This window comes from Echeneis naucrates, chromosome 1 (assembly GCF_900963305.1).
Source record: "Echeneis naucrates chromosome 1, fEcheNa1.1, whole genome shotgun sequence".
In the NCBI taxonomy this organism is placed as follows: domain Eukaryota; kingdom Metazoa; phylum Chordata; class Actinopteri; order Carangiformes; family Echeneidae; genus Echeneis; species Echeneis naucrates.
The window spans coordinates 11,381,052-11,393,791 of record NC_042511.1 but is presented as its reverse complement, the minus strand read 5'-3'; the positions used below and the strand labels follow the sequence as shown (position 1 = coordinate 11,393,791).

Genomic DNA, 12,740 nt, shown 5'->3' with positions numbered 1-12,740 from the left:
TTGATTCCCCCTCCAAAAAAAAACGTGATGTAAATGCAGAAGTGAAACATGATGTGATGACAAATATGTGGGTGGACGCCTAGGTTTCCGTTTAATAGGAAAAACTCAAAGATGCGGCATCATCGAAACCTGCTGGTCCTTCTCTTCAGTAAGTCCTTCAGATATTTAAATAAATATATGTTTATGTAAATCTCACTATACACGAGATGCAACGCGCACCTGGTAAAAAGGAGTGGTAGAATGAAAAGGATGCTGCTTTGAGGACAAACTGACCCCCAGTTGTACATTTGCAGCGGTTTTGGGCCGTCAGACTGACGCAGTGATCCGTCTGTCCGGTTATGAGGGAAGCCAGGTTGATGTTTCCTGCTCTTATGGTGAAGGCTATGAGTCGTATGAGAAATACCTGTGCAGAAATAACTGTGGAAGCGATGATGATGTTCTCATCAAAACGACAGAAGCCAACAAGGACAGATTCTCAATCTCTGATGACAGAAACAAACGGGTTTACACAACAACCATCTCCAGTCTGACTTCTCAGGATGCTGGGACATATTGGTGTGGGGTGACCAGAAGTGGAAAGGACTACTACCCCGCTGAAATAAGACTGACCCTGGTGCCAGGTAAACAAATAAACTCGTTGTTTCATTGTGGTTGTGATTAAAACCGTTTTGGTAACTTTCTCCTCGTCTACATGCCTGAAGAGGAAAAGGTTTTTCAGAAGCTGTTATTGTACCCTACACTTCTCCAGTCCTACATTTATTATTTCATCTGACTCATAGTTGGTTTTAAATTAGTATCTACAAACAGATTTTGATCTTATAAAATGAGGTTCAGTTTTAAATGAAACTGTAAACCACAGGAACAACATCGAGGTGGGTCAGTCTCTGTGCATAATGAGCATTGAATTTTGTTGCTTTCACTAAACTTCTTTAATGATACATTTGTTTATTTTTTTCATTTTTCTTTGAATATAAAGTGTAGATGCTGAACATGACACATTTCGTACTTTCTACCTACTGTATGTCATGATGATTCATTTACTTGCTTTTGTTTGATGCTGTGTTGATATTTTATATCCCTCACAGACAGCTGCTGTGCAGAGATCACCAACATGCAAAGCTATGACGAAGGGTCAGTGTCCTTCAGTTGTCCGTATGAGTCTCAGTACAAGAACGACCTGAAGTACATGTGCAGAGGACGGCAGCCCTCCACATGTCTGGAGCAGGCGGTGATCACCTCGACCAGGACACAAGAAGGACGCTTCACACTCAGTGATGAGAAGGAGTCAGGGAGATTCACTGTCAATATCACCAGTTTGACCCCAAAGGACTCTGGGCCCTACCTCTGTGGCATCAATACTAAACCAAGCCTGGACAATTTCGTTGCTTTTACGCTGGAAGTCAGAGGTGAGAGGTCACAGTTCAAACTTGTATAGGGAAAAATATCTGTAATGAACCTGGAAATGGAGAAAAAAGGAAAGAATTAAAGTGATATGCATGTTCTGTATGGGGCACCTTGATTTTCGCTTTGTTTATAAACAATCTCAACCTTCCTTGTGTCTGTCAGAGTGGTGCTGTGTGACATCGAAAAGGCTCAGAGGAATTGTGGGACGTCCATTAACTATGCAGTGTCCCTATCCACCCGAACACAGGACGAACAAGAAGTTCCTCTGTAAGGGAGAGCACCGCAGCACCTGTGAGGTCAAGGTGACGAGCTCGGGGCAGACAGACCCCAGGCTCACACTGCAGGATGGTGGTGTTTCCAGCTTTTTCTCGGTGACGATCACAGAGCTGAAAGTAGAGGATGAAGGGACATACTGGTGTGGCTCAGACTATGAGTGGAGTGAAGGAAATTACACCAAGATAGTGCTGTCAGCAGGTAAGATGAAGAATGGAGAGTCAAAGGTAAACAGAAATGTTATTTCCTGGTTTGCTCCTGGACTCTGGGATAATGCAGCTGTCGACATTTTTTTATATATATATATTTTTTTATATATAACAATTCACTGACAAGCTTTATTACTGAAAGTTTTTCCACCCAGCGCTACCATTGCTGTCATCACCACAGAAGCTATAAGATCACAATCAAACACCATCACTGTTGAGCCTGCAGAAGGTGTGTATTTGTGTGTGCGTGTGTGTGGGCATGTGTGTGCATGCATCTGTGTGTGTGTGTGTGTGTGTGTGTGTGTGTGTGTGTGTGTGTGTGTGTGTGTGGGCATGTGTGTGCATGCATCTGTGTGTGTGTGTGTGTGTGTGTGTGTGTGTGTGCACATGTCCCTAAATAAACATCAAAGTACCACAAAGAGTACCCAAAACAACTAAAGCAGGTGTTTCGAGAAACAGATTGTTCCATGCTGACAAACACACACACACACACACACGCACACACAGACACACAATTTAAAATTAACACTATTCTTGCTGCTATGGTTGATGCAGTTTCCGTGGCTACAGTTTGGCACGCTGGGCAAGCTTTCAGTTACTCTCAGATGTTGAATAAAAAGGGAACTTGAAAGTCTCACATTCTTTCTGCGGCAGTTTAATTGGTGACATTACTTCTGCTATCTTCTATGAGCTGTTTGCTCCTGATCAGTGTTTTTTTTTGGGGGGCGGGGGGGGGGCGGTGGGGGTGATGCATGTGTAATATTCTTCTCTGTGTGTCTATATACCGCAGATCCTTCTCTCTTGAGCCCTGTGATTTCCATTGTGTGTGCTGTGGTGCTGCTCATACTGATATGTGTCCTGGTCATACTTTGTAAATGCAAATCTAGCAAAGTGCAAGGTACGTCTCACCCAGAAACACATCGCCAGAAATGTGCACCCACATGCAAACACACATATGTATAGATGGAGAGAAATCTCGTAACTTTACCATTTCTTTGCCTGGACCTTTCCAGGAGATGGAGCCAACGTCAATCTAAATATGATCAAGGAAGACGGCATTGGAGATGTAAGAAAGCAAAAGTCCTACTTGTTGTTGTGCTTTATAATCCTGTCCTTTAGTGTGGACTGATCGGCTTGACCATGGCATCAGATTAAGGGACATGAAAGTTCATTAAATTTAATGGATGGCAAAATGTTGTTGTCTGTTTTTAGTAATTAAATAGCCAATGCCAGTGTGCCAACAAGGTAAGATAACAGAGAAAGTACTAAACAGAGCACGTTCTCATCGTGGCCAATATTAACAGTCAGCTCAAAGCACCTGTGTGCTCAAGAACTTGTGGTCTTGTTACTCTGACGGTAGTGCTGGATAAAAGTTCAGGGATTTACCTTAGATAATGATCATTTCACAGAAGTCATAGCTGAAAATATTCGAAAGTGAATTGAACAAATGAATTTCCGAGTGATTATTGGACTCTTTTTAGGCTGTTGGGCAAAAAGAGAAAGTTTTTAATTACTGGCTTGTCATATCATTTGTTCTGCGGGTTGAGGCATCTTCTCATATAGTCTCTTGATTCCTTCTTAGATTTATGCAAACGAAGAGGTTGTGGTGAGCGTGAAGAAGGGTACCTCCAAAGATCAGCCCATGTATCACATCTATGATAACACGGGTGGAGACCAACAAGATTGTGTGTATCAAAACACTGCCTCATCAGAAGACCTTTACTGTAATCAATGGTATGCTAACACACAATAAAAGATAAAAGACAACCTCACATTATTGCACCACATTTGCACTAACGTTTTTCTGATTGGTTCTTCAGCATTGACTGACTTGCACATACCTATACCTGCTTTTTCATGACGAGCAAACATATTCAGTTGCTGCATATTCATTCTTGATTTTACACTTTTGTAGAAACCATTATGTAACCATAATACTCATTATGACTGCTGATTATTGTAACAAATGGCCTGACACAGCTTTACTGCCTGATAGTGGTCATTTCAGCTAAATACACCAAAAGAAGTTACCTATACATATGTACCTGTATGATAAAAAAGATAAATAAACAAATACAAGATAAAAATGTCAAAATTGAACAGAGTCGTCACTGAAGCAATCCATAAATTTATTTTTGCTCTGTATAAATGAGACATACAAATCTGAAGTGCTTGAGTCAAAGAAACCTGGACTTTTGTAGGTTTCACCTTCTTTAGAAAGGCTGCTTCCTTTCCTTTCCTGAAACAGACAAGCAGCACAGATAATATGATGAAAGAAAGAAAGTTCATTTTCTCACGTAGAGCAAAATATAAGTACTTTGGTGTTTCTATTTTATAGTTCTGTGTTATATATAATGTGTACTTTAGTTTATTTAATGACTTCATTATTCATGGTTGTCTAAAACAGCTCTTTAAGCTATTTTGAAGACCTGGATAGGTTGTGTTGACTGAAATGTCAACTCTACAACTGAGCAACTGGGAGGAGACATTTAGAGTGACATTTCTGACCCTGTAGTGATAATAGTACAGATCTTTTTTTCATTCACAGATTAAAGCAGTACGATAACTGAAATTTTTGAATGCAGGGCTTTTAAAAATTTCTTGCCTGTTGTATTGGTACTGAAGGAAAAAGAAAAATCAGAGCATCCACGACTGATACTCTTTGAATGTTGACACAGCACATAATTAAGAATAAATAAGACCAAAAATCTTGTTGTTTCCCTGTGTACGTTTCAAAACCACTTGCTTTCCTTTTTCTATTTTTAATTTTGTGTTGTTCAGTAAAAATGGTAGAGAGGACGCACACATCAAATTGTTTATATATGTGAATTTCGCCATTGTGGGACAATAAAGGAAATCTGATCTAATCTAATATAGCATATATACAGTACCTCTTTAAAGTAAAATTCTTGAAATTCCTACAAGTTAATTTTGACCTCGTTCATCTCGTCGTTTTTTACAACCGCATTCACGGTGGCTTCTCTTTATTTGCAACTGGCAACCATCTGCAAGCACCTAAGCCCTCTGTTCCTCTTTTGTAGTCTACTAATTCATATATTTGTTCAATCGTCTTCTACCACTTCTTCATTTCTGGGTCTTGGGGGTGCTGGAGCCGGTCCCAGCTCACAGTGGGTAAAATGCATGTCTTTATACGGTGGGAGGAAGTTGGACTATGTGTTATTTTCAAGTGAAAAAAAATAAATAAAAACATACTTCACTCCATCAAACTGTCTTACAAATTAAGTTTAAAGGAAACCTCAAGTTGCACTGAATAAAGATCTGGCTCGAGCAGTGTCTTTTCTACTTAGCGTCATCTCCTCTTTGCAGAAGCTCTGAGCTGTGTGAGTGGTGCCATGTGTAGGACGAAGACAATGATTATAAAAGGTGGTAGCTCAATGAAAAAAAAAAAAAAAAAAAAGCACAATCCCCTGTATTCCTAATATAAAGTGACTGTGTTTATTTCTTCATAGTTAGTTGGAGGAGCCAAAAATATCAAACAATGAAAACAACATATTTATATCATAATCATATATTGTCTTATTTTTGTTTAATGGTAAAGGAGTCAGGGAGATTTACAGCAGCACTCTTCTCGTCTCTTTCTGATCCCAATGGATACATATCCAGGTCACACTTATCAAAGTTGTGTTGACATTGTATATGTGCTGCTGTGCCAGTGTTGGTTTGTCAGTGTGAACTTCTGTATTTTTCTTCTTGTACAGATGCTGCTAGGTTTTACATTCTAGTAGGGTTACTGACCGGACTGGTAGCTTCCCTTAATTATAAAAACCTGGGTTTTCACTTGTGCATCGGCCTCCTATTACCCTTGGGGTCAATTTAAGAGCATTTAATATTTAATATCTGTAGTAAAGCGTTACCATCATTTATCTTCTTCATATTTTATGACTTTTCTTCATTTTAAGGGGACAGCTTGGTAAACATCTAATTGTCCTGATTAAATGTTTTCAATGGCAGACCTGGAGTGCTATGAGACAACACCCAGGTGAACTTTTACATTTCCAGCAGCCCTATTAACAATCTCTGTTTGTGCTCTGTGTGATCTGTCATGCTCTATGTAGAGGAGAATATGTCTTACCTTCCAAAAGTGTTGGAGACATAAAATCAACATTTCCTCCATAACTCCATCAATTGAGGAAGAGATACTCGCAATGGAAAATTAGGGGGCAGGTTGTAAGTATGGGGACGGTTGCAACGACTTGGATGTACGTGACTGATGGACTGTGAGCATCTCATCTTTGCAAGAGTCCATCACAAGAACATGAACTAAATTGCAAGTTTATAGGATGTATAAGACAAGGAGGTTCAGTTTATAAACATGAACCCTACATGACTGTGGACTGCTCAAATTCTAGGTTCATCTGTGACATTTTAGTGTGATATGCATATTTTTCCATCGTCTCATAAAAACTAATCTGGATGTATGTGGGTGTGGGTGGCAGGTTGACTTTTATTTATTTATTTATTTTTTTGTGGTATTTAGATTAGATTCACAAAGAAACATCAACTACTTGAAACACAAACTTAGGTAAGAATTTTGATTATAATAATTTTATAGAGGTTTACATTGAGCCCAGCAAGGATTCGCACACAAATAAGCCCTCTTTTGTTTCTAAATGTTTTTTTCAGGAGTTGGAGTCACCATGAATATTACAGGTCTGTGGCGAGCATGCGTAAACATGACTGCAGGTCCAAACCATTATAGTTTCCTTGTGTAGCTATAATATTTATGACAGTGCTAAACATCAAATGTGGGATACGTTGAGCAACATACCATTTTGTCTACCAGTTGTATACTAGCTTTAAAAGTAAGTAAATGTAAAGATCACGCATGTTAAAGTCCGACGTGTACACAAGATTCATCTTTGTGGGAGCATGGCCACTGTGGCAACCACCTTATTTTAAAATATTAGCATTGGATCACATGTGTTTGTTCAATATTAATATAAATTTTTAAGTTGTATGGGTTTGGACGGACAAGTTAGCCAACTGACTGAGATCACCGTTTCCAAGCCTTGCAGCCAAAGAAGCTATTTTTTAAAGTTATTATTTGATTACTATGACGCCAGATTTGTTAAATAACTCATCCCTCTGGTCAAACCACTCTCACCTGTGTGAATCTGTGTCTACATATCATTTATATCTTCGAGGTTTAGATTTATGACACATATAAGGATGGAGACCTGGGCTCCTCCAAGTTACAGAGAACTGTTCACTACTATAACACTGGAGACAAAGACCAGCCAGTGCAGCCGGGGAGCTAGCATCCCACCGACAGCAGCTGAATGCTGAGCAGTGTTTGCATTGTTTCAATTAAGAGCACAGAGAATGTGTTGTGATTGTGTGTGCTAATATGCTACTTCTATCTGACCTAAATATGCAAAACCCTGAGGAACATGGATAAATTCCTTTTAAATTCAACCTATTAGTTCTTCCCCATCACAATTGGAAGCTATGGCCTCTGACAAAGTGCTGATAAATCATCACACAATTACACCAAAAATGATGTTTTCCTGTTAATAATTGTCATTGAAACCACACATAATTTTACGGCTTTGTGTTCATCCGCCTCATTTTGTAGAGTAGCAGCCAACCAGAGGAGCTGAGCAGGCTGGATTTAACAGATGCAGTTAAAAATCACGAGCACCAGGTGAACCTTTACAGAAGGGGTGAGGGAGGAAGCACTGTTAAAGGACTCAGAGCTATGAACTGCCCTCTGTTTAACATACACTTATAACACTTATGAAAGATGTGTTATATTGATTTGAACTGCGAGTGAAGATGTGAGAATGCTCGTGAAGAGGAAACGCGTCAGAGCTGGTTTCGGCAGAAAACAGATTCCTCTTCCTATTGTTAGCTGTGGCCTCTGTGCTGCATGCTCACACACTCACTTTGCAAAGGTAATCTGTCTCCTACACCTCCAGACCTCAAACCTTCTAAATTCAGTGCATTTCTTTACCATGGAACTGCCTGTAACATTATTACCATAATGGTAAAATAGCTCAGCCTGTGGGTGTCTCACTATGAGCGGATATGGTTAACACATCTCACCATGGTGCAAAGCAGTTTTCCGTTTACTCTAGAGATCATGATGCATAATGCTAAAAACCAAAACGCATTGTTGAGACTTCACTACCGAGTTTACAAGTGTGAATCTAGTTTAGAACAAGAGAATTGCGACAGCAACAACCAAGTGCTGGTAAACAACAGGACTCCTTTCCCGCTTGTGCAGGCCTGTTTGTTATTAAAGATGTCATTGTGCAGAGAAAGAGGAACGTGCGAAGCACCAGTCCTTTTGGGTGCTGTTGCTCTGCCTCCTTTACCCACAATGAATAATGAAACATGTTTTCAAAGTGGTTGGTCAGACATCGGTCAAATTAAAGTGCTGCCATCTACCTTAAATATTAAAGAACATGGTTAAGTGGCATTACCCATAAATATTTGACTTTAGAGAGGCTCATCAGGAAGTTGAGGTTGGGCCGCTGACTGGTGCTGTCTCCTCAAACACACAAACACACCAACACAAAGATGTGTTGGTGTGTTTGAGGAGACTGACCTTTAAGTAACTCTTACAAATACTGATTTCGTTTACCAAATCTCAATACTTCAGGACAGAGAATTTACTGAGAAATGTCTTTTTTTCTCTATGTTGGCAGAGAAATACAGTGATTCTGTTTAATCGTTATGGAAGGAGCCCTTTGGTCTCTGTCTTACTCTTCTTTACTTATGGAGAGGTTGTGTTTTTCCTCAGTTTGTTTGATGGTAGGTCACCTGAGCCAAAGCTGCTGCAGGATCTGATCCTGTGTGTAACCTGGTAACACCAAACAAACACACACAGGCCTGCAGCTCCAGGCCTCGTTTTATATTTTCCACCCAAACATGAGCTCTTTCTCTGAGGTGTTGGTGTCGCGGCCCCTCCATGGCAGCAGAGCCCCGCCGCCGGACCCGCCGCCGTCCTCGGGCTCAGCCACGGCGGGCTACCGCTCCGCTAAGTACGGCCCGGCCGAGTGGTTCTCCAGCTACCACACCATCCTCACACGGGCCACGGCGGCCCGCCACCAGGCCTCCAGCATCCAGCGGGACTCCGCGCTCCTGAACCGGGACACCGAGGCGGACACTCTGAGCATCCAGGCCGAGGGGACGCGTCTGCTGGGGGAGAGGCTCCAGGAGATCCACGGCTGGAGGTCCGAGCTGCAGCGGCACATCGGGCAGCTGCTGGCCGACACACAGACGCTGCAGGCGCTGAAGACCCGGCTGGAGAAGGCGCTGGACGCCACCGAGGCTCCGTACGCCATCGCCACCGATAATCTGAACTGTAGGACCGGGAGACTCGGTGCAGACCTGGTCCGGGACTCTGTGGAGGAGGAGCTGTTGAAGGTGACTGTTTCTGGCGGTGCAGCATCAAATGGATGCCGATAATAATGTTCAGCCAGCAGCCTTATGAGCAGCTGTTATTAAAACAAGCTTCAACTGCCCAAAAGAAAAAACTTCAGTTTGACTGGTTACAGCTTCTTAAATGTAGGATGACCAACACTAATTATTTTGTGGAGAAAATATCAATTAGATCATTCAATAATAATCTTAATTAGAAATGATTGTAATCACGTGTCCATTATAACATCCAGGGGCGGCATTTCCTGAAAGCTACAAGTCCGAGGTGGAGACACTTTTTGTTGTTGTAGGAAGCACACAATTATTTTCTCATGTCTACTCTATGGATGTTTCTGAGTAGCATGTTTTGAAGAAGTCTTTGACACTATTTATACTTTGTATTAGTTAACCAGCAGCCCCCACCTCACTGAGCCCCATACACACACACACACACATAGATATATATATACATACATATATATATATATATATATATATATATATATATATATATATATATATATATATATATATATATATGTATATATACATATATACATATACACACACATAGCACAAAACCTTGAATGACGGACTCTCAGTAGATGTTTAACATGGAACTGAAATAACACTGAACCTTTGAATATTTCTATGTCTTTATTTCATGACACCACTTGCAGGCCCTGTTGTGGCAAAAATATCAGGATTTCACTAGATTTACATTCTACACGTGTAATTTAGGTGATGATGACAAACCTCTGTATTCAGTATTTTACAGCACCAGCAGAAGGCTCAGTTTGACACACGTGTGTGTGCGTGTGTGTGTTATAGGAAGTTGACTTGATCAGGAGTATCCAGGCTCTTCTGAAGAAAACTACAGCTCAGGTTGTCACTCAGATCAAGTGAGTCTGAAGTTCTGTTAAAATGTGTAACTCAATTATGAACAGTTTAACTTGAGAGATAAATTTGTGGCATTTGTATGTGTGTGCATGCAGGACGAACAGGGAGGCCAAGCAGATCTTAGAGCTGGACTGGTCTGACAAGTACCAGGCCTACAACTTTGACAACCACTGTGGGAGACACTGCAACAAGAGCACAGACACACAGCATCACCCCAGCTCAGCAGCAATGCAAGACCAGTGAGTGTGAGAACACATTATATTTACCACTAAAAAGGGGCAACTGAGCCCATAACCTTTATTTAGAGTACATGATGTGGTCTGCTGCAGGGTGTGTAACCCCACATCATGGACCAAGTTCACTCAAGACAACCTGAGCAAGGCTCTGCAGGAGGAACAGGCCAGCTGCAGTCTCAGGTCAGAGCGCAGTCGGACTCAGCGTCTGAAAGCAACACTGTGGGAAAGCGTTTAATATACTCAGTAAGCGTTGCTGTCTGTGTGTGTCAGACTGTTTGTTGAACAAGTGCTGCGGGACACTGCTGAGGATCTGAGGGCCCAGTGCTCCGTGGTGGACCGAGCCTTCAGCCAGCGTTGTGTGGAGCTGACAGAGGCTAAGACCCACCTGGAGATGAAGCTCACACAGGTGGACAGACAGACAGACGGATGGAGTGATTGATTGGCTGATTATTGATTATCTGCTTTATGATGATGTGTACGTTCAGGTCCTGGAGCAGATCGGGGCCCAGGAGAGGAACATTGTGGCTCTACAAGAGGCCATCCACAACAAAGAAGCTCCACTGAGAGTTGCTCAGTCCAGACTTTACCTTCGCTCCCTCAGACCAAACGTGGAGCTCTGCAGGGATGAAGCCCAGCTCAGGTAAACAAACAAACAAACAAAAACACACACACAGCCAGCCGTATCTCTCTCCTTTCTGTCTTTATCTTCTATCTTGTCTTTACTGCCTGTGTCATAGTTTGGAGGCGGAGGTGAGACAGATTGATGCCACTGTGGCATATCTGCAGCAGCAGCTTGGCGAGGCCAGAGGGTCCCTGTCCCACCTGGAGGAGTCTCGCATGGCCCTCGAGAAAGAGATAAACCGCAAAACCCACTCGCTCTTCATTGAGAGAGACAAGTGCATGACTCACCGTAAACGATACCCAGCCGTGTCCATACTTTTAGGATACTGAAGCAGATGTTAAGTCTCAGTGTTTGTTGAAAATCTTTCAGTTTTTGGTCTCTTTGGTTGTGCTGTGTTGTTAACATTAAATACCCCCTAATCAGTGAAAAGAGTCAGTGGCAAGACTCACTTCAAGTGGCCGAAGGAAAGTTCTTCTGCAGGTGCAGGTTCCAACCAGGATGAACATTATTGTGTCTAAAGTGATGAGTGACAAGTGAAAGTACTCATTATGGGTTCAAAGTCATCCAGCTTCAAACAAAAACTTTTGTCTAATTTCACATCTGTTTCATTTTGAAACCTTATTTTCGGAAATATAATCTTTTTTATTGGTAAAAACAATAACCAAATGTTTATCTCTTGAACATATAAAGACACTTTTTTTTGCATCATAGGTCCCCATTAATGTCACATGGGTCATGCTCCTCTTAGATCTCTTGGAGGAACTAAAGATTTCAGCTATTTACATTCATTTGCTAAAGCATAGTATTAAAGTGTACCACGACCCGGAAAGGGACAAGCGGTAGATGATGAATGAATGAATGAATGAATGAATGCATGAATGAATGCATGAATGAATGAATGAATGAATATTAAAGTGTATGCTTTTGCAATTCCTGACTCTCAAACAGGGGATATGGCCCCTGCATTCACATAAACAAACTAAAACAAACATATTAGTAAGCTGGTTATTCTTTATAGATCTTTACCAGCATAATCTCTAGTCACACTAATCACCCAGTTGCATAATATATACACGGCTTACACCCATACATACATAACACACATCTACACCCAGCTGATCTGTCTCTGAACCTAATTTCTGACCCCGGATACATTAAATGTTAAAAATAAGTCTGAGATAATTTGGAAATAGTTTCTTAGTTTATCATGACAATGAACTGAACTTTAACATGGCTCAGTCAGCACATATCTTGGTCACAGTCCTTTACAGCTCAACTTCATGGGCTCATAAAATGTAACTTTGTGTTAACTGTGTAAAAAAAAACAAAAAAAAACAAAACAATGGCTATCACAAACTAGAATCAGATTGTGGGTATTAGCTGATTGATGAGTTAGTTATTCAACAGTTAAATAATGAAAAGTTATGTTGATAACTAATTATGTGTGATGTTCATGTTTGTAAATGTCTGTTCCTGCTCTGTTAAATTCCAGCATTTCCAGCTGTCTGAGAATATCTTCCATATCAATGTCAGTGTTTGGACTGTGGCTTCGTCAGTCAAAAACTGATGCAGCAGTATAAATGATTATTTTTGGTCACAGATCATTTGTTCATGTATGAATGTAAAATTCAGCACAATGAGAATAGTGAAACATACCTCGGTGTGTAGGTGAGAGGGAGGCTAAGGTCACTAATGTTCATCTATAGTACA

General features: G+C 41.0%; 2 protein-coding genes across 3 annotated transcripts; both read left to right on the top strand.

Annotated features, from left to right (window-relative positions):
• Positions 1-4,565, top strand: LOC115047162 (CMRF35-like molecule 1). Of its 2 annotated transcripts, XM_029507931.1 has the most exons (8): positions 1-148; positions 294-620; positions 1,086-1,406; positions 1,567-1,878; positions 2,029-2,115; positions 2,677-2,784; positions 2,900-2,952; positions 3,469-4,564. In XM_029507931.1, the coding sequence occupies exons 1-8, from the start codon at positions 112-114 to the stop codon at positions 3,637-3,639; spliced, it is 1,416 nt and encodes a 471-aa protein (XP_029363791.1). In that variant the 5' UTR covers positions 1-111; the 3' UTR covers positions 3,640-4,564. The 2 variants fall into 2 exon arrangements, with proteins under 2 accessions (XP_029363791.1, XP_029363800.1); XM_029507940.1 differs by lacking the exon at positions 2,029-2,115 and having other exon boundaries at positions 3,469-4,565.
• A 4,141-nt stretch (positions 4,566-8,706) lies between these two features.
• tekt4 (tektin 4) lies at positions 8,707-11,519 on the top strand. The gene is made up of 7 exons (XM_029510364.1): positions 8,707-9,278; positions 10,104-10,174; positions 10,268-10,411; positions 10,502-10,588; positions 10,679-10,814; positions 10,894-11,048; positions 11,146-11,519. Exons 1-7 carry the CDS (start codon positions 8,781-8,783, stop codon positions 11,357-11,359), a joined length of 1,305 nt encoding a protein of 434 aa, XP_029366224.1. The 5' UTR covers positions 8,707-8,780; the 3' UTR covers positions 11,360-11,519.
• The last annotated feature ends 1,221 nt before the right edge of the window (positions 11,520-12,740 follow it).

Excerpts from the sequence above, each read along its gene's own strand:
- tekt4 (XM_029510364.1), top strand. The coding sequence starts at position 8,781 with ATGAGCTCTTTCTCTGAGGTGTTGGTGTCGCGGCCCCTCCATGGCAGC. Across the intron at positions 10,175-10,267 it reads CAGGTTGTCACTCAGATCAA|GACGAACAGGGAGGCCAAGC; the intron begins GTGAGTCTGAAG and ends GTGTGCATGCAG. Across the intron at positions 10,412-10,501 it reads TCAGCAGCAATGCAAGACCA|GGTGTGTAACCCCACATCAT; the intron begins GTGAGTGTGAGA and ends GGTCTGCTGCAG.
- LOC115047162 (XM_029507931.1), top strand. The coding sequence starts at position 112 with ATGCGGCATCATCGAAACCTGCTGGTCCTTCTCTTCA. Across the intron at positions 621-1,085 it reads AAGACTGACCCTGGTGCCAG|ACAGCTGCTGTGCAGAGATC; the intron begins GTAAACAAATAA and ends TATCCCTCACAG. Across the intron at positions 2,953-3,468 it reads AGGAAGACGGCATTGGAGAT|ATTTATGCAAACGAAGAGGT; the intron begins GTAAGAAAGCAA and ends ATTCCTTCTTAG.